The sequence below is a fragment of the Mchenga conophoros genome, linkage group LG1, assembly GCF_057382185.1.
Source record: "Mchenga conophoros isolate Kocher_MC1m ecotype Shallow Benthic linkage group LG1, M_conophoros_male_GT1.1, whole genome shotgun sequence".
NCBI classification, from domain to species: Eukaryota; Metazoa; Chordata; class Actinopteri; order Cichliformes; family Cichlidae; genus Mchenga; species Mchenga conophoros.
The window spans coordinates 3485264-3507319 of NC_140526.1; the positions used below are offsets into that span (position 1 = coordinate 3485264).

At 42.4% G+C, this 22056-nt stretch overlaps 1 protein-coding gene across 6 annotated transcripts in view; it reads left to right on the top strand.

Moving 5' to 3' along the window:
- The first annotated feature begins 1487 nt into the window (after positions 1-1487).
- fhod1 (formin homology 2 domain containing 1) overlaps positions 1488-22056 on the top strand; it is a 50571-nt gene continuing 30002 nt past the window's right edge. For all 6 annotated transcript variants that reach the window (XM_085284349.1, XM_085284431.1, XM_085284505.1 and 3 more), the window contains exons 1-3: positions 1488-1714; positions 11529-11635; positions 14393-14457. In XM_085284349.1, coding sequence (XP_085140475.1) covers positions 1544-1714; positions 11529-11635; positions 14393-14457 — 343 coding nt within the window. In that variant the 5' untranslated portion in view covers positions 1488-1543. The remainder of the gene's footprint in view (positions 1715-11528; positions 11636-14392; positions 14458-22056) is intronic.

Consider the following 22056-nt stretch of genomic DNA (forward strand, 5'->3'; position numbering starts at 1 on the left):
AGTATTCTGATTTTTTTTTTTGATTTTTTTTTTTTTTTTTTTTTGCATTAACTTCAGCCACATGAAATGTAAAAAGAAATATTCTGAAAGGATATTTCTTTTATTTTTATTTTTCTGTCATGTTGTTTTTTTTTTTGTTTTTTTTTTGCTGAAGTATTTGATATTTGAACATTTATACATCTGTATCCCTAGGGGTTAAGAAAGTGAGTCCAAGTTCTTTGTGGGGATTTAAGCAGTTTTTATGACAGAGAAAAAGCGCAGGTGTTTGCAGGTGTATATTTTTTAATTTCCTAAGGACACTTTTCGGCATCACTCTTTAAGCTGGCTAGAAGAACAACAAGCATTAATGTGTCATTGAAAATCTTTGTACTACAGTCAGTCATCCACCAGAGGACGCTGCTGATCAACAAACGGCTCTGCTGACGGGCCTCGTGAGGATGGAGCGGTTAGTAAATAAAAGTTCGCCGCAAAATCTGGATTAGCAGCCTAACACACTGCACCCCGAGGCTCCAGGAGCTGCATGCTCATCCATCAGCTCTGCCCGTGACAGTTTGATTGGTTACATATGTTTTCTTATATGCAACCAACATAAACTACAATACCACATGTGCTCAGCTTCTGTCACATAACCTGCCTTCACAAAGAATCAATAAACATTTTTTAATGTGCAGATAACTTTTAAAAACTTGCTGAAAAGCTTGACTAACATGAATGAAGTTTAAAAGCAGTTCACCGTATGTTCTGCCACATACAGAAGCCAATACTCGGCTCGTACTCAGCATAGAGGACATGTGATCAATCTGACAGAACCTCTGTGCTTGTCTAAATACCGACCGATCATAGACGTTCAGTCCTCGCCATCACTTTCATGACAGACTGAGCCAATCGCACAGAGAGCGTGCCACCCCGCAGTGACATCCTAAACCTTATGATGGTCTCTGGCACAGCCTGGTGGACTATTTTCTGGTTGACACCAAAAACCACCAGTCTGCATAAAAAATGCAGCATTTGCTGCAAACAAGAACACAAGTTATCAGTGACTAGTCCAACTAACGGTCAGTGAATACTGAGATTAGGATTTTCCTGAAGTGGGTATTGTATTGCTATCTGATTATCTTGAAGTATACTTTGTCAGACCTTTGTGTATAATTTTAATTAGAATAAAAGTGCCATTCAAATGCCTCAATCTAAGTAAAAAAAAACTTGGTCTTTTAGTGTGATCTCATAAGGGTAACTTTGGGTGATCTGAGCAGATTGGAGGGTGAGTTCACTGATATGCACTAAGAAATATGACCTATAACCTAATCCAGATCTGATGAAAATAAGAAATAAATAAGAAATAATCTCATCATCAATAAAGTGTTCTTTTGAATCATGTCTTTTTCTTTTACACTTTAGTTTTACTTTGAAGGCGCCGGAAGTGAGTGTGGCGGCTTTATATCTGGAGCTGAAACTTTCTCCTCTCATTTAAAGTTGCTTCCAGCGGAGGACGGACCTTCGCCGACAGCTCGCACTTTTACAGCCGCAGTCGGGTCACGGGCGCATGGCCATGGCCTCCATCGTCTGCCGGGTCCAGTACTTGGAGGACTCGGATCCGTTTATCTGCACAAACTTCCCCGAACCTCGGAGACCTCCGACGGTGAACCTGGAAGAGAACCTGCCGCTCAGCGAGCAGATCGCCGGGATCCACAAGCTGCTGGAGCCGCCGCTGAAGGTGGGTCACTGACGGGACTACCTGGTTAACGCCAGTCCTGCCGGGGAGCTTAAACCTTTACGGGGAAACCTGCGAAACCGGACCGGACAGAGAGGCTGGGGTGGGAATAAGTTTTAAATGCCTCGAATTATCCGAGGCAGGCGACAGTTTTCAGGTGTCAAAGAGGCGTTTATGATGTTTGCTGCAGTCCAAAAACACACACCGGACTTTAAAATCATACAGCCTGGTGCGTCCGAGTTGGAGCCGAAACGCGAGTCGTTCAACAGGATAGCAGCTGTTATTCCTTTTACACATTTAATACTGAAATCAATACAAGTGTAAGAGAAACAGGACTTTATCGACCTGCTCCTCATTAAAGTAGAAAACGTTTTAATTAGACTTATATCCGTTTCTCTTTTTTCAGTCTGATTTTCCACGTGAGAGCTTTTTCCTTAGTCCCAAGCCCCCTTTCTCTGTCAGGGATTCAGAATCGATCAGAACATAATCAATAAGGCTTAACGTCACTGCAGGGTTATTTTCACAGCAGAGGCATTCAGCAGCACCCTGAGACAAAATAAAGCCGTCTGTTTAATCGAGATGGAAAAGGGGCAGAAGGCAATATAAAACTGCATAATGTGCCTTCAGAAAGATGAAAGGTTAGGAACTGAATAAGTGCAGGTGCAGTGAAGGTAAGCTAAGTGGAAAAGGTTAAATTAACGAACTGTAACTCCAGGTTTATTTCGGGGACAGAAGGTAGACCTGAATGACCCCACCGGGAAGTCTCAAAGGAAAAAACCAAAACACTCAGCACCCTGTGCGCTCAGACTGAAATGTCAACAACATTTTGTACACTTGGTTATCTTCCCTAAAGGGTGAACCCTGCTGACTCTGTGTTCATCACGGGTTTAAGACCAAATCGTTTGTCTTTCATCAAAAAGACCATTTTATGTCATCTTCATTTAATGCCTGAAAGCTGTGGGGGGACTTGTGTCCTATTATTTCCCTCTCAAACCGAATGATCAGGCCGTGTCATATTGTAAAGACCTCATAGAATAATATTATTCAGCCTGCAGGCTTACTTGTGGTTCCTGCTTTTCTGAAAGTAGAATGGGAGGCAGACCTTAAGGGTCTCTTCCTGTTTAAAGGAAGTTCTTCCTCCCCACTGTCACAAAGTGCTGCTCATACTGGATCTTCTGAACATTTGTATCACTGGGAAGTGTCTGCAGGTGATTGTTGTGAACAGGGACTGTATAAATAAAACTGGATTGATTCAAAATGAAGAAGTAGTCTTCCTGCCCTTTGAAGCTATGTATGTGCAGTTTTGCCTCATGAAATTATTATGAGAAGTCGTGTTGCTCCGCTTCTCAATGGTCCATTCTGTCAGGGAGCTGAAAATGTGGCTGAAAATGGTGAATTTAATGCGTCGTTGTTTGGAAAAGCGGAATACGCTTCGTGGTCCTGTTTCCTGTTGCTTGGGTGACTAATGATGCTTCTTTGTGCTAAGGAGTCTGTTTTTCCAAACAGGAAGTGACTGCAGCGTCATGTCACTCAGGCTCACTCAGCATTATGTCAGCATGCTGTTACACTGCAGTTAGTCATGTTACATGTAAGCACACATTCCACAGTTCTGATGGTCTGAAGTACACGGCACAATAAAGTGATTGCGTAACATTGCTGACAAAAGCGGCGTCTGGTTTACTCGTCAAAATGAAATGAGGTTAATTTTAATGGGCGACTGTCAGAAACATCTAAATGACTTTTGGCTACAGAGTTTACGATGGGCTGTAATACAAGAAGCTTTTAATTGCAGCCTGTTAAATGAAGATTAGCAGCAGTGTTATAATTCAGTGAGCCCTGATGGTGCCAGTGTTGTGGGACTGTCTGACATTAGGTAGCATTATGAAGCTGTGGAAACTTACAGGCTAACTTCAGAGCAGCGATTTCTCTGAGGCTGGATGGTTTTCGTGACAACCGCTGTACACGAACCTAATTTCCACAAAATTTCCAAGAAGCTAAAGTTGCCATCTTTGATTTCACTCGTACTAAAGCTCCTTGAGAACGTTATTATTTACCTGACTTATCAAGAAAAGCAAGGGCTGTTTTTAAAGCTGCCTTTTGTAATGACACTCTGCACGTTTTAATTAGTCCACTGTCAGGAGGAGTTTATTACAAGTCAAATATGTATTTATTTATTTTAGCGCAGCCTTTTTTCCAGACCCTTATGTCTTCTTAGTTACGTGTTTGGTTAAAAGAGATACACTCGTTTTACTGTGGTGAAAAGTGGTATTACACTAAAGTGCAGCCTTGTACATAAACAAGCATCTTTTTCCTTCACATTCTGTCTTTATTTAATTTTTAAAGGGTTTTTTTTCACAGGTATTTATAATAAGTATTTTATTCGCAGCAGAACCCTGAGCCCGGTTCTGCTGATGGTTTCTTCCTGTTAAAAGGGAGTTTTTCCTTCCCACAGTCGCCAAATGCGTGCTCATAATGGGTTGCCAGTTTTCTCTCTATTGTTTTAGGGTCTTTACCTTTTAAAAATAAAGCACCTTGAGGTGTTGTTTGATGCTATATAAAGTTCCACTGCATTTAATTGGAATTGAATTAAAGTTGCATTATTTTCACACACCAAGAGCTGCTCACAACTGTCTGTACCCGTGCATTTCTTCTTCACTGTTACAGCCTAATGAAGCTTGGACTGTGTGGTCATTTCCATCTGTCTTTTGTAACTCCATGTTGTAGTTTTAGTATTTTTTTTTTTTTTTTTTTTTTTTTAATGGTCTTTGAAAAAATAGTTGAAAAAACTCCAAATAACTGAACCAGTCAGAAATGTTCAGAGCTGCAAGCCCTGGCAGGAAGCTGCATGTACTTATGAAAGAAAGTTGGATCAGGAATTATTTGGAGGTAAAACTTGGCGCTTAATTTAGACCTTGTTTCATCTGGTGTTAACACAAAAGAATGGAAGTTGCCATGAAACCCAGTGTACTCACAACCTTTAGTCCCAGGAGCCTTGTTCACCTTTGGCCTTTAGTTCTCTGCATTTGTGCTCCAGATGAGTCACACATGTCATTTTTGTGCACGACTCTACTACACCTTATTTTCAGTCCATGTTTGGCATGCTGCTCTAAGGCCACAGCATAGTAAACAAACGCATTAGCAACAACTACATATTTTTTATTTTTAATAATAGTGGTGAGCACCAATCAGGAGCGTTTCGAGCTGCAAGGCTGACCCAAAAAGTTCCAGAACCTTAAGATAATAATTCCTTCAGACATTTATTTTGTAAAGCGGTTTCTTTGCCAGTGAAGAACAGAGTCCCGGCAGTGGAAACACACTGAGCTCTTCCAAAGCCTCCTAGTCCCTGCAGTGCAAACACAGCTTTAACAGTGAAACCGAAGCATGACGATGACATATCTGAAGATGTGTTTTAATGGTTAGTCCATCCAGTCAGCGTCACAAGAGCAATTTACTGATGGTTCCCTCATCTGTCTTAACCCGACTGCCATAAATGCACAAGTAGTTTTCCAGGAAAAATTTCCAGCTCTCAAGCGATCAAAAGCTCTCACAAGCTTCAGCCTCGAGCTACCGTGGTCATAGCTGCAGACAAGGAAACGGGACCCGTAACTTCTAGGAGCTGGTGGAGGCTTTAGAGCCACACTTGGTCAAACTGAGAAACTCCTCATGTTTCCGTTAATGCTCAAAAGAATGTAGAAGAAATGTAACTGTGCCGCTTTAGACAGTAATCAGACTACAGTAACTACGAGCATTCAATAGTGATTTGGGTTTGGAAGGTGAGACGTTACAGCGCTGCGCACAAAAACAATAGAAATATCCGTGTGAGCTGCCAGGTACAGACTTTCAGATATGTATTATTGCTAATAGTTGAAAAGTTACAGCGGTATGATTTAAAGTTTTGCCTTCATCCATCTTATTGACGTCACATTTTGCTCTTTTTCCCTCTGCAGTTATTAAAAGAAGGATGAAGCAATCATTGCTCAGCAGTCTTTGTTTGAACATGTTCTGCACTGTTTCTGTGAAACACTAGTGCTGATTTCTCACTTTCTAAAAAAGGAAGTTCTGTTTCAAAGATTCATAGCCATCATGTGAGCCCGACACCAGCCTGCCGCGAGGCGGCCGGAGCCCGGCTGGAATTTCGAGCATCAGATAAGCACCAGAGAACGCTGGTCCCTATAGATTACATTCCTCCACTGACCCCCTAATTGTTCCCATCTTGCCCCAGGGCTCGACCTGAGGCAGCTCCCCGCCTCCTTGATAGATTCAGTGAGATAGTGAGAATGGTACACAGCCATTACATCTGCTGTGCTGCACGAAGCTGGTTCTATTTCATCGTCGTCCTCCTGCTTCACTGCCTGGTTTTTGGAGGAAAAGGGTGGGACCTGTAAACAGCAGATAAGCTCGGATGGATGCATGGACGGATGTAATACTAAGAGCAATGTGTTGATAAGAGCTGAACAGGCTTTTCCTTCCTAAAATTTGTAGGCAGCAGTTGCACAAACAGTCTGTTGATGAGTTTTGTTTCATACGCTCAGTGTCGGCTTTAAAGAGGATCAAAGTAAATTAGCAGCAGTGTTTATTTAAATCGAGTGTAAAGCTGTTTGCACATGATCTCCGGACAGTGTCGCGGGAAACCGTCTGAGTTTGTCCCGTCTTGCATTCAGCACACACGGCACAAGATTCTCCACATATGTTTTGTCATTACTGGAAATACTTCATTTAGTTTAGGCAGTGCGTGACGTCTCGCCTTCTCCTCTTTCTCCTCAACCAAACCAGTTCAGACAGACGACTGCTCTAATACAATTCATCAATTAAATAAAACACAAAGTCATCCGGGCACCACTTTCACTTTTCTGTCATGGTACGTTCCTGTCAATTAGAACTTCTTTGCAGACAGACGAGGTGTTTATTGACCTGGCATGAGAGCGTGTCCTGGTAAAGGTTTCACTCCATTTGTTGTACCTGCACGATGAATGTGAACAAAACAGCTGAGGGGCCTCTTCTAATTTCCCCTGTCAGCTGTTGCCACAAATGAACAGAGAGAGGATAACGTATCAGGCGTCCAATCAGCTCAACGTCTTCCCAAAGCCTTCGTTACTCCCCCGTGTTTACTGGACTCTTATCTAGAATCAAGTCAAATGTGATTGGCTGGTGGGAGCTGGATGGATGCGCTGATAGGCCGATGCGCTGTACAGACTCGTCTGAGCTGATGTTGGACGAGGCGCATTTGCAACCACTGCATTGTGTTTTCAGGCAGTTGTGTGTTATTTGTGTTACAACTCTGCAGCACTCTTTGTATGTGATTCTTTCCAGGTTAACGTCACTTGCCCCAAATCTGAAGTAATTCCAAACAATGGATGATGATCCCCTTCAGGAGGCAAGCTCTTCACTTCCTGCTGTGTCAGACATTTGATGTTTGTTTTGACAGGATGTTGTAAATCTGTCTTTTAACATTTGTTACTCATACAGACTGGAAAAGGGAACAGCTGTCAGAGCATGCTTTTTAGTATTTAGTTTAATTGTGGGAAGCCAAAATTGTGATTGAGATTTAGATTTGACTAATTGTGCAGCCCAAGAACACACACTCGTGCTCGGAGTGAATCCTTTGCACGGTTACCGTCTCTGTCCTCAGAGTTTGTAGCAGGGCATCTAATCCAGCTGATTCAAATTAGAAAAGGTGGAGTGTTCTTCAACCTTTCCTGTTTGGTTTTGCAAAATAATAAATACAGTGATGACACAGTTCTGCATAACGGAAGCATCTACATTTTGACCCAGTGGGTCAATAGGATGCTAATCAATGAGGACCAAGAGGGGGGGAAGTTGGAGGAGGAAGGCGCCACAACGTGCGTATGTGTTTAAGCCATTCCTGTCCACTCTAAGATGTTAGGTTAAAAAACATTTTTAACCATTTTGTCCCCACTTCATGGAGATCACCGTAAAATACTAACACTCACAGCCGAACTCCTTTATTTGGGCAGAATCCTGGTGAGATGGAGAGTCGGTGTGTGCTTCCTGTGTCTGTACTCCAGCTTCCTCCTACGGTCCAAACACTTGTTAGCTTAACTGGAGATTCTAGATTACCATGTGAGGTAGATGTGCTCTGTGGTTCAAATGTGACTTGGTGTTAAAGCGCCTTGAGTGGTCGGTAAGACTAGAAAAGCTCTCAGTCTGAAGGTTCTTAGTATCCAGGTCTTGGTGATCTAAGGAGCTTGGAAAGAAAAGCGACTGGACTGAAGTTTCTTGAAGACATTTCACCTCTCATGCGAGAAGCAGCTTCTTCAGTTTGCACATAAAGGTCAAAGGTCACTCTTTTGAGGATACCAATGTTTACATTTTGGACAGAGAAGACAGATGGTTTGAAAGAGGAGTGAAAGAAGCATCTATGTCCACTGTGAACAACCATCTTTGAACAGAGGGCGGGGCTTATGACACCCACTGTGCCATCTATAATCCAGTTTTGAGATCCTTCCCAGACGCCTTAACGCCCACTCGCATCCTGGGCCATTTGATCTCAATAGATCACATGACAGGGTGGGGCGTGGTCTCACTATGGGTTAGCCTGAAACCTTGGCTGATAATGACCTACACCCATTTCCACACCTGACTCAGATGATCAATAGTCGGTCAACAACCCTCTTAGGGACACTCCCAGTAGGCCTTAATAATCTGGGATTTGCAACCAATTGGTTTTAGAACTAAAGAAGCTTCTTGGATGAAACGTCTTCAAGAAACTTAAAGCAGTCCAGATGCTTTTTTCCCCAGCTCCTTAGACTACTCGGTATAAAATGTGAGTGCAAACTCAACAAACTTTTCACAGAAAAGGAAGGTTTTTGTAGACTCAGATGTAAGATTAGTTAAACCTGAAAATGTGCAGATTGAGTCAGAGGGATGTTTGGAGCTGCTTTTATGGTCACTGTCTTCTTTAAATCCTTACTGAAAATTATAGCGAAGAAAATGTAAATCCACGAACAACCACGTGACCTGCAGTTACACCATCAGTTAAAAATGTGGAGGTGAGCCTCCTCCGCCTCCTCCGTGCAGCTCCAGGCTGACGGGAAGGATCTGTGTTGTTGGAGAGGAAGAATGTGGACCTGCAGGTCTAGAGTCTGACACTCAAAAGCAGACCTGATGTGTTTGATAACTGATTATTGTACCTGGCCATGGCTCTGCTACAAACATGCTGCCAGGCCGAGCAGGGCGGCTATAAATAGACATGAAGCTGATGTGGATCAGACCCTGTTTACTGTTTGAGAGAGTAAAAAACACATTCCTGTTGCATACTGCCCCAGAAAACCCAGAGCGTGTGTGACCTGTTGGATCGGTTTTTTAAAGCAACTTTCTGTCACATGTAAATAAAATCAGTGAAAGTATAGAAACCACAGATACAAAAGGAGGGAGGGGTTAAACAGCCATTTCTAAAATAAAAAGAATAACGTCTGACGCGAGCAGCATTCATGTTTTACAGCTGACGGTACGACGGCTGAATAACTGTACGATTATCCAACAGCACAAATGTCACACACCAGCTCCAGCTTTAGAAATGACTGTAAAACATTTACAGCAGCGAAGGTTACTAATTAGCTTCTCTCAGCCTAAACCAACTTTGTTTGCATGAAGCAGTCGGTTTTATTACAGATTACATGGATTTTTCTGAATGTGTTCCAGTTTCAATAATAAAAATCCAAGTTATTTGGATGGCGCGCCTTCTTCACTCAGAGGTTAGTCATGGAGTTCCCCAGGGTTCTGTGCTGGGACCAATTATTTTCACTGCCAAAGGGAAGAATGTATAACATGAAAGCACTGCGTGCATTTCCATTGTTCTGCAGGTAATGCCTAGTTATATTTAGCAATACAACCAGATACACGAGTCAGTTAAATTGCAGTCATGTTTTAAAGACAAAGGGCGAGATGACTCCTGTTTCCTGCTGCTAAACTCAGATTAAATTGAAGTTACTGTATTTAACCTCAGAAACACATTGACTAATCTGATGGCATTACACTGGCCTCTGTTAACACTGCAAGGAACCTTTGAGTCACTTTAATCAGTGTCTCCTTCAACAAACACATTAAACAAATATGCATGACTGCTTACTATAAAAAAATTAGAAACCTCCCGTGTCTCTAATGTTATCATTTACATTCTGGAAAACTACTTGTGAGTTATGAAACGGTAATATTAAAGACCTATTAGCGTCATATTATTCCTACATTTCCCTACATGGCTGTTCAGTTTCAGACTGTGGGCTTTCTTGTGGTTCTTAGTGATGAAAAGTAGAATAGGAAGCTAAACCAGGGGTGGGCAATATCAGTCCACGAGGGCCGGTGTCCCTGCAGGTTTTAGATCTCACCTTGGGTCAACACACCTGAATCACAGGATTAGTTCGTTACCAGGCCTCTGGAGAACTTCAGGACATGTTGAGGAGCTAATTTAGCCATTTAAATCTGCTGTGTTGGTTCGAGGACACATCTAAAACCTGCAGGGACACCGGCCCTCGTGGACTGAGATTGCCCACCCCTGCCCTAAACTCTCCTTTACTTACGCTCCTCTAGGCGCGTAAGTAAAGGAGTTGTGTTGAATAATGTCTTGAAGCGTACTCAATCATCCAGGTAAATAAATCCCAAAAAGTTGATTCTGTTCATCCAGACGTAACGTTTTCAGTGGGAGAAACGTTTCGTCACTGAGCCAAGTGAGGGGCTGGTTTCAGTCATTGGAAACCTGCAGTCAGCTGAGACTGAACAAAGCACTCGGATCAGTGATGAAACGTTTCTCCCACTGAACCACTACGTCTGTTGAACGATGTTGGATCGGTACCTTCCTATAATATAAAGTGTCCTGAGATGCCCATTGTTATGAATTATTTATATACAAGTACAATAGAGTTGTTATACGGTCCTGCTTTATAATGGTCGTGGTTAATTCTTGATAATTCGCTTTGTCTTTATTTTTCCAGTCAGCCAGAAGATTTACATGTCATGTAAATTCAGTAAAATCGGGCGTTGTGCAGAAACGACGGTGGAGGAATCGCATTTGTTTGAGCTAAAGCATCGGCACAACAGTCGAGTGTTTTCTGCCGCTGTTGAATCTGACAGCATTGTGTCTCATTACATTACATTGATACACCGGACTCCATTGTTTTTAACAAGAATATAATAAATATATTGAAGTATAAATGGCATTTCTCTCTGACGCAGGACAACATGGATCGATGTGATCCTGGAGTAAATCAACGTCAGGAGTTTTTCTTGTCCTGTGGCTTTAGAGTTGACACAAAATAGAAGTTGCAGCCAAGCATCGGATCTACAGCTGTCCTACACTGTGCTGTAAATAAATGCATGAATCAATCGTCCAGAAAAGCTGTTATTGATCAGCTAATTGAAGTTGGTGGCTTAAATCTTGTTGTATTTGCCATAAATGTGACTGTTTTCAGTCTGTGATTTATTCGGACAGCAGGTGTCCTCGCATTAGTTACCAAATCTCAAAATGTCTTCAGCTTTATGAGGCTGGATGATCCTTTAGAAATCTGGGTGCAGCTTTAGTGTGAGACTCATCCAGATTAGCCAGTATCCGGGCAGATTACTTTCTCCCACATGAATATAGAGGCAAAGATCCACAGACCTCATCGGCTAAACCGGTCGAGTCAGTTTTGTTTGTTTGCAGCAGCGGCTGCAGGATCGGTTTCTACTGACACCAGAGATCGGTGTCCCTCGCTCTGCCTCGGCTTTTCACACACAAACAAATCTGTTCACAGCTGAGCTCTGTCGTGATTCAGCATTGGTTAAACTTGATCTTCACATATGTCTCTGTCTGTGTGTCCATCAGCTGGAAGACTGCACCCTCCAGCTGTCTCCCAGTGGAAACTATCTGGACCTGGACTCTTCTCTGGCTGAGCAGCGAGACGAGCTGGAGAGCTTCTACGAAGATGTGGCGTAAGAAAAGCTTTAGTGTGTGTGTGTGTGTGTGTGTGTGTGTGTGTGTGTGTGTGTTTGTGTTTATTGGGAACATGACTGCAGCCAAACATGTCATGCAGAGACATGCCGTCCTTGTAACCCCACAAACAGAAAAAAGAAGCACTGGACCCACACAGACCAAGACGAACGCTGTCAACAACATACTCAAGTATTAAAATAAAATAAAAAATTATATGGGGAAAAATAGCCAAGTTAAAATAAAGACAAAGCACATTTTTATCCTTATTGTAAAACAATAGTAGTTTACCATTACTCATTATAATACACTTTATGTAATTTAAAGTACTATTGTTATTATTCATTTTAATTATGTTCATATAGTACATGTGTAACATTGATTGTTTAGTAAAAGTTGTTTACACGTTGTCGCGAAATCGATCAATGCAGAGCAGTGTCACAAACCACGGAGGCCCCAGAAAAGTGCAATCAAACAGCCCGGAGAAAACATCAACATATGTCTTCTGACCAAAATGCATGTGGTGGACACTTATAAAGCAGTGGGGTACACGCGACATTAGTCACAGTTAATCGTACATCTTGTACGTCTTTAATAGCTATAAGCAGACATAGAACTTCTCTTTTCTGTAACACCTTCCATACAAGGTAATAAAACTTCAAGCCCTCAGGATCTCTGAGGCTGATTATTGACTCTGATCATCTGTTGCCAAGTAAAGTAAAATATAGTAAGACTCCAAATGGGTTAAGGCCTCAGGCCTGACACATTCCTAAATTATATACATGTACTGTAAGCATGCATTGCAGTTATCCTTCTATGTTCTAGTTTCCCTCAGCATGTATCACCTGGAAAGTCACGCCAGTGAAGCTTAAAACCCTTAATGAACCGAACATCAACTCAAAGTAAGCACAGATATGCAATGTGTATAAAATACTTCCAACCGTACTTGTAATAAAAGTTAACATAATGGAAGGATCCTCATATGAACATCTTCAATAAACAACTGTAATGCAGTATCAATACTGTGAGAAATATTATTACATGAAATAATGCTGTAAAGAATGTTATCAATGCAGTTATAATGATGCAGATTATATGGCAGCAATAAAAGAATTTCTGTATCTCCACAACGTTTAGTGATAAATAAGTGAAAACAGTTTTTGTCGTCGGGCGCTTTAAACGCTTTGCTCGCTGCAGGCGCCGGCTTCATACTGACCGGCTGCCCGAAAACGTACGTGCCTCAGAGTATAACGATGATGCCCAATTGTGACATCAGCTAAGATGCACTGGAATAATTTGAGCTTATGCTGTATATACTATACACTCTTGCCAACACTGTCTTTAAAGGTGTAAAACATTCTGGGGGGTTAAAAAAGGCAGGTGTGAAATGTGAAAGTGAGATCACAGGAAGTACCATTTTAAATTTCATTATTAAAGATGATTGCTATTTTATTTTATATAAAAATAATAACAATTTTAAAATATACATCTGAAGCTCAGAGGTCCAGAGTGATATTTAGAATCCCTGTGCATGTAAACGTTGTCTGAGTCAGAAACATGGGTTTAAATCACTCTGTATGGCATCATCGCTTTGACCTTCGGATCCATCTGTTGACCTTGAAGGTGATATTTTAAATTTATACTTTTCACATGTTGCCAACAGACAGCACGCTTGTAAGTTGTCGTAAATTTTCAGCCAATAAATCATGAAGTTAACCACAAAGACCTCGGGGGATGGAAGCCATTTTTTTAATCAATTGTTAACATGACCCCGCTCGTCACCGATCAAAACTTCGTGTCTACAGACAGGAGCACCAAAAACACAACTTCCTTGGTAGAGGTAATAGAAATATGAATAATCAAAATAATGCATAAAAGGAGTAAAAGAAGTAGAATTAGTGGGATAAGTTTTCTTCCACTTATCCCATTCAGGGTTAGGAGGCGGTTGAGCCTATCATAGCTGTCACAGGGCAGGAGGCCCAGGACACCCTGGACAGGTCAGTCTGTCACAGGACTAAAGTGCACAGATAACCCTGCACACCTATGGTTGGTCTTCCTAGCCCGATGCAGGTCTTTGGACTGTGGGAGGAAGCTGGAGTATCTGGGTTCAAATCCAGGCCTCAGACTGGATCTTCTTTCTGTGAAGAATCACATTCATTTCAGTGATGTGGAACTGAAACACATTATAGCTGCTTGGTGACTGTGTGTGTCCAGCAGTGTAAACTCTGTGCGATGCTGTAAGAGCGTCTGAAAAACGTATTCCTCTTTTAGCCTCCAGACAAACACGCCCACCTTTACATCTTCCCTTCTCCCATTTCTCCTTCTTTCTCGCTCTCATTCTTTCCATACCTTCATGCTGTCGTTCTTTCCATACTCTAATCCCAGCATGCCGCAGTCTGACTGTATGTGGAAACTTAGCTGTTCTGGGATCACCTCAGACCAGCTGTCTGCACACACTGATCACACTGACAGTGGATCAGGACTCCTTGTAGAAGCAAGTCTTTGTGAAAACTGCACTCAGATCTGATAAAACCCACTTTGGAGGTTCTTCTTCCATCGTCTTTACTGACTCTGTGTTCTCTCAAATATGCCAACTCGGGACTCTTTGAGTGCCATGTCCCTCTCGTACGATGATTCGATTACACAAAAGTTAATCTGGTTAGATGTCTGTCACGGAGCTGGCTGCTCTGACTGAACCTGAACTCTGAGTCGTGACTGTTTTTTGTTCTGAACTCAAACGGTTTCTTATTTTTCCACAGGAAAGGAAGGAAGCCCATCCTGATTCTGAGGACTCAGCTCTCTGTTCGTGTTCACTCCATCCTGGGTAATTATGTCCTCAGTCTTCTGCTTTACTTTTTCCCTCCGTCCTCTCCTGCAGCACAGGAGTGATGACTCAGGGGAAACTCTCGCCATCTTCCACCACGGTGACGTGTTGCACTCAGCTGGGAGGATTTCCTCCCTCTGAGTCTGCAGCTTAGAAAATACAGCGGTTACTTTCTCCACATGAAGTGGAGCTCAGGTTTAGAGTTTTACTCGGCTGTTGTTTTATTTGTTGAAGGTGCTGAACATCGGGAAAGGTTAGCAGTAGCTCCTCTGAAGCTTGTTTACAGGGATCAGAGGTGTCCTCTGAGCAGGCTGCTGGAAGGCTGAAAGTCTTTAAAAGCTTCATGGTTTTAAGTGCATTTTGGGAAATGTAGTTTCCTGCAGACTGACCCCACAGGGAGCTCACTGCTGCATGTAAATGTGAGTAAGACAGGATTAGCATGACTCTTCTCACTTCAGGCGAGCTCCAACTAAAGTCTGACACTGCAGAATTTTTAAGACCAGAAAAAAATCTCCCATTGAGGTTTCCATGGAAACGGATCGGCTTGAGAAGACGAGCTCCTGTCCGGACTCGTCCTGGTTACGTTTACAACAGGAGGAGGAGCGCGGGCATGTTGAAGAGTGTCAGGACTATGTTAGGAAATATTGTGGATCTCCTGATGATATCACTCATTTCATCCAGCGGTTTCCTCACAGCAGCCTCGTTTATCGCAGATTTCATCTTCAGAAACTGAATGAAGTCGTGGCTCCTGCTTGTCTCGTTTCAGTCCCGAGGAGTGTATTTGACAAGCGAGAGTAATGCTATCGCGAGTCATGTCGAGGTTAAAGTCGGAGCTTTCTGTGGTTTTTACCGTCTTAGATCCCTGTGGTAACTCGCGCTGAATGCAGGAGCTGGTTGGGATCAGGTTATCTTCAGGCTTTCCATTTCACCTGTACCTTACTAACATGGCACCAGCTATAAACTTAGACTGCAAACTTGTCAGTGAGCTGTGCATGTACGGAGTTGGTGATGCAGGAAGTATTTAAATGTTCTGATACTTATTCTGTGCATAAAATTAAACTCTTCATCGCTTTCACGCTGCTGAAATCACAGAAACCATCAGGAACACCTGTGCAGTCATCTCCTTTATTAGGCTGCAGGACAGCAAGTTTAAACTGGATCCATTTAAATATTAAGTTTTAGCCGTCACCAGTGGGAGTGTTTGCCTCGAATTAAAAGGTTTTTTTTTTTTATCTGCTCTGTGCAACTCTGTAATCACCAGATTGATGATTTTCTGCAGTATGAACCTCTCGTCTTATTTGCAGCAGTGTTACATTTTTATTTTTATGTTCTTTATAGACTTTTTCTATGCCAGTGCTTTCTATCTAACATTCACACATTTGTAGTAACTCTGGGTTAGTATCTTGTCCAAGGATATTTGGCACGCAGACTGGATCAAATCAACCCACCAACCTTCTGATTAGCAGATGACCTGCTCCGCCTCCTGGGCTACAGCCACCCAGGATGCAGGGATTAGCAGAGAAAGATGATAACCACTATCATCGCACCGTTATCTCAAATATGATTTTAGGTTTTGTCGAGCCAGCTAACACAAGGAGAGCCTGGCTGTGTTGAACATCAGTCTACCCCTCTGATTTATTTAAATGTTTTCACATAAACCAGTTTACATCTGAGCTCACTGGGAAAGCGCGAGGTGAAGCGAATCAGTTATCAGTCACGGCAGTATTAGCACTTTCTGTACATCCTGTGCTTTGATTTACCTTTTCATGCCATCTCTAAAAGCTTCCCTTTGCTCTCGTTTCCTCTACTCACTGCGTGTCTGGTTATATTCCTTCTGTGACCTCTGACCTCTGTCAGGGGTGTTGTTGTACCAGTTTTAAACCTCCACAGTCACGTGGAGCAGACCTAAGCATGAGACCTGTAATATGAAGCCTGCTGTTCCTGTTGGTGGTCAGCATGATCAAACCTGTTTGTTTTATTTTCCTCAAAGCTATCAGATATTATAAGTTTTAAACTTTAAGGTTTCTCATCTGTCAGCACCGTGATGGAAGTGACACACCTACTTGCAGACTTAAAGACGACCTGGCGCGGACTATCAGGATGTGGTGGGGGGGCAAGCACAGAGTAAAGGAAGGCACATTTTGAGGCATTAGCTTGGCATAAGTTTAAAGAAACTGTTGTGCCTTCCTCTAATTAATCGCTGCCAGCGCACCATCCGGTGCACACACTGATGGATCCAAATCAAACACAGCCACCGGGCTGCAGCAGGTGCATGCTGGGTGTGGCTGCGTGCTGAACGGCTCATAGACCGGCTCATGACTGGTAATCATCAGAAATCCCCGAGGAGCTCAGCGAGGGGCAGAGCCTGCAAATATTTAACTTTTTATTGTTTGTAAACAAAGAGGCTGAGTGATCTATTTATACTCTATTGTTTGTTGTTGTTTATAAACGGAGAGCGCGGTTTAAAGTGCTTCAGCCTGCTGCTGATCGTTTAAAGACCGGCTCTCTGGGTTCTGCAGGTTAATGAGTCTCATCTCTGGACACCAGCTGGCTTTTTCTTCTTAGTCATGTTGTTTAATTGTGAGTCAAACAGGAAGTCATTTATGTAACGCTATTAGAGGGCCCTACTAGAATAGCTCTGCATGAGTCGCAGATCATAATCCTCCTTAATCATCTTACATTGGGCCTTGCTCTGAGTTCATCCTTTGTCTGAAATGAGCCAGTTTAGCCCCGCCCACTTTAAATTAACTTTCTGATTGGCTCTCACTTTCTGGTTTTCAAGTGGAAAAAAGAAACATGAACATTAAATGAGGGCATATAAGGACATGTATAAGAGATCTGCACCACCTGCTTTTATTGTTGGTCACTTTGTTGTATTTGCTGTCTGTCTGTCAGGAACACATTTGGGGACCCGTTGTCCCGGTTTCCAGCTTTATATTTTTAGTCGCTGACTAGTATATAGTAGCTTTGCATACTTTGCTACTCATAAATAAAATAAAATAAAACTTTATTTTATACTGAACCTATCAGTTCATTCTGTCTGAAATAAGCAGTTTTGGCTCCACTGTCTTTAAGAGAACTTCCTGAGGACGATATTACGGACGTCAATATTTCAATATGAGAATGACGTATATGCAAAGAAGTAAATGCATATTAGGCGGGGGTTGTCCATGTTAAAATGAGGACAGTGTCTGTTTATACACCAGAGCAGTTTGTGTAAAATAAATCTGTGGGTATCGTCAAAGAGTTGGGCGCTCGTCTTGTAATCGGAAGGTTGCCGGTTCGATCCCCGGCTCGGTCGTTGTGTCCTTTGGCAAGACACTTCACCTGTTGCCTACTGGTGATGGTCAGAGGGGCCGATGGTGCAATATGGCAGCCTCGCTTCTGTCAGTCTGCCCCAGGGCAGCTGTGGCTACAACTGTAGCTGCCTCCACCAGTGTGTGAATGTGAGAGTGAATGAATAGTGGTATTGTAAAGCGCTTTGAGGGCCCCGAAAAGCGCTATATCAATGAAATTTATTATTATTATTATTATTATTTATTTCTACAGTTCGATCCTGATGTGGTGTAAATGGAAATTTAGTTGCGTGTTTGCGTTCACGTCGCGGTCTAAAAGCCTCCCTGTGGTTGTTACTTAAAACCTTTCCAGAGTGGTGTACACCAGTGAATACAGACAACGTGAAGCAGCTCAAACTGAGCGGATTCACCTCATCTGCACTCTTGCTCTGCGTGTGGCTGATTATTTATTGTTGCTGACTGTGTCTTGGCTTTGGGCACGATGGTTGTTTAAAATGGTCTTCCGAGCCTCTCGGCGGTTCACTGAACACTTCTGTGTTTGTAGCTGTTTTCATCCCAGCAGACCAAAGCTCCACTCTGGTTTTGGGGTTTTTATTTTTAGCCCTTTTCTGCCCTTATCTGCGCCTGTGGTGTTGCTGCTCGCAGCAGCTGGACATGCCAGCGTCAGAAAGGACGGAGCCGGAGGTAGAAAGCCTTCGCTTTCATTTTCTTTAAGAGTTTTGAAACAATGCTGGAAAGTTCTGCAGGCAGAGTGAGAAACGGGAGAGACTGTGTTCCAGTCAAATGACCCAGAGGACATCCTGAGACAATCGCACTCATAAACTACACATAACTGTGTTTAGTGGCACTGTGTTTTGCCATAAACTCATCATTAAAATGCATTCTTCAAAAAGCTTCCACCTGTAGATGGAGTAGTTCTGTTCAGAAGACCAGTGCGTCTCTCTGTCGTCTTTGTTTTGCATTATTCTGACTCCAAATTTGTCATTTTCATTTCCTTTAAGGCGTTTTTGAAACAATCAGGTTCTGCAGGCCGAGTGTGAAACGATCTCAGAGGATCCAGTGGCTGTTAAATGACACAGAGGAGCCCTGAGATTCATCAACTACACTTAGCTTTTTCCGTTTGTGTCTCTTTAATTGTTATGCATCTCTTTGTTATTGTGTGTCTTTGAATCTCAGGATCCTGTGAACAGCTTCAGACTTGGGTTGTTGGAGGTTTCCATGTGTTTGTTGAGATCAGTGTCCGTTTCTCTGGTAGCTGCTGAGGTCTGACTTCAGTTGGTCAGAATCTCCTCTCCTGGGAAATGCTGAACTTTCCCAGAGTTCCCGCTGTCAGCCACTTATTCCCTTCCTCCTTCCCGTGCTGCCTGGCATGACCCCACCCTTCCTGCTCCGGAGGGGATTTCCCAGAATGTGTACTCCTTGGAACCCTCGCTGTGATTTGTTTGTGATTGTCACTCCAGCGAGGACGGATAGCTCACAGAGCTTACCTTTTGTTTCTCTCTGTAGAACCAGTCTTATTAGACTGAGAATGATCCATTTCTTTATCTGCTTCTTTATGAAGTAAAATAGCACTGCAACACGACTGTTCTGGGATCAGTTTGAAGCCCACAGGAGGAGATTAACACATTACGAGGATGCCACGTCCTTCCACTGGGACCCTCGGAGGGTTCAGACCTGGTTTCAGGGTTTAGGTTAGACACAGATTCAGGTTTAAGTTTGCCAACTACTGTAAAACTTGCAGGTAAAAACATGTATGTGTTTCTTTTTGGTCACCTGTCTCAACCTGAACCTTAAAGTCACATCCTGACAAGACTCTACATGAAGCTCATAGTGCCATTTTTCCAGCAATGCTGTGTGTCTGTCTGTGTGTCCTGTTGGCTCGCGGCGTGATGATGTCATCAATAATGCACTGACTGTGCTTCCTTCCCTGCTTTGTGGCGGCTGCTTGGATGTTGACACACTTACTTGGCGTTCCTGATCATGAGTTCAGATCACATTTTGTTTATTACCAAATCTTCTAAAACTGCTTCTCTGTAAAGTCCAAGATGACGTCTTTGACTTTGTGAGAGGAAAATGAAAAAGCATCAAAGATTCAGAGGGGGGAAAAAAATCAGCAGATATGTCACTTAAAAATAAAATGTTTATTTCATAATAATTGTACATTTCAAACAGAGTCTGGGCTGTGTCAGCTCTAAATATACTCTGAGGTTTGCAACCAGCCATTGTTTCCTTCTTGCAAAGAGTCTTTGTCGATGTCAGAAATAGAATAAAGTGCCACTCAGTCCACCCAGTCATCAGAAAAAACAATGGCAAATGAAAAACATCAAATCTTCACATCTGCAAAGCTAAAACCATCCCAGAAGTGAATGTTAGCCTGATATCATCTCAGTTTGCCCATTAAATTCATTAAACTCCCGTCTTTACTTCCTTGTTGGATCTTTTGTCTATACTACCGGTAAGTTAAAAAATTAGGAACGTGTCCCTGTTTCCAAAACCCAAAAATGTTCAGTTACCTGTCACGTGGGACCAAAAAAGCATTAAATCTTATTTTCAAGAAGCTAAACACAATTATTTGACTCCTTCCAGCTGATTGACGAGCTGATTGTCTCTCGGGGAAATCCTTTTCTTCTAGTTTAAGCAAAGTTATTTGAATCGTGTTCAGCGTGAGCTCCACGCCATGCAGTCAGGAGAAAACTACAATCATGGCTTCTCTGAGATCACATGCCTTTGCTTATATTGATACTTTTTATAGTAAATTATGCTTTTGAAGATTTTAGTTAGCTTCTTCCCTTTTGGGCTTGGACTCAATTAGCAACGCTCACACTAACAGGAAATACCACGCTGAGATAATGTAGCTCACTTCCTGTCTCCACAGGACAAACACAGGAATCCTTCCCAGTGTCCCTCTGTTTCAGTCATCGCTATCATGCTCGTTAATCAGCTCAACGAGGGCCCTGCTGTTGCAGTCTGATGGGCTTTATTTATGAGGAACGCTTGAAAAATAAATCTCTAGAAATGTGTTTTTGTCTCCGACAGACGGATGTAAACAAGCTTTATTTACACAGAACAAGAATCGCTCATGCTCTGCTGCATCTGCTCGCTGCTGCCGGAGAAAAACGTCAACACACCGAAAGCACCGTTTGACCTCTTCCCATTGTGTCCCTCTGCCTGTCTGACGTTTCCTTCGACTCAAAGAAGACTCTGATGGTCGTTAGTGAATGCAGTTCTTCAGATCCGTGGTTCCGGCCTGCTGTATCCGCATTCATGCAGATGCACTGATTAACACTTCAGTGGGCCTGATTCACAGGGAGGAAGGTGACATTTACCAGGGAATAAACAGAGAAAATCAAACAAAAGCAGCTGAAGGAAACAAAAACAAGACAAACTTCTGTGAAAGGGACCCGACTCACTGCTTCAGCTGGACTGCTGAATGACCGTCAAACCAAATGTGCCATTTTTGAGAAGTTACTAAAGCCGACGTGGTGCACAGCAAATTGGAGCCTCAGCAGGGAATCCAGCATGCTAATGTGAAAGAGCACGGGATGTGAACCGGAGACTGCAACACTGCCTCTGCTCCAAAGTGCCGTAATCACACAAATACATGAAAAGAACTTTTCCAAATGATAGAATATGTTTTGTAAAATTCGGGACTTCAGGACAGACCAGACAGCAAGCCTGTCAGTTACAGCTTGTTCCACAGAGACTTAGTCATTTTACATTATCATTATACCGTGTTCATATTACTACTAGACAGACCCACAGTTACAGTCTGCATTGCACTGATGTCTCTGTGAATCTGCACATCAGGCTGGACTGTAGATTTAAAGCAGTGCTATAAATCAAGCTTCAGATTTGGCCTCATATTAACATGTCTGACTTCTTAAAGACTTCAAGAATATTAAACCTTAAATTTGATTCATAAAGTTGTAAATAATGTTTCCAGTCTGCTGTTTCAGTCTAAACCTCACGATCATATAAAACAATGTGAATAGTTTGTAGCTAAAAACCAACAGACATCCAGTGAGACGGTTCTGTAGTTCTTACATTCAACTCTTAAAATGCTTTTTTTTTTTTTTTTTGTAAATAAAATCCAACAAAATAAGAGCTGAAATGTGTCTGAGGTTCTCAGTAAGTTTCACATCAGGTCAGACGGATGTAAGCAAACCAGTGGGTCAGCTGATTTTAATTTATTTTTTGTTTTGTTTTTTTTGTATTTCACCTGTTTATTTATTTCCCTGCTGCCAGCGTGAGGGTGAAACAGACTTGAAATGATTTTCTGTTTGTCAGAACGAGTTGGTCTGAT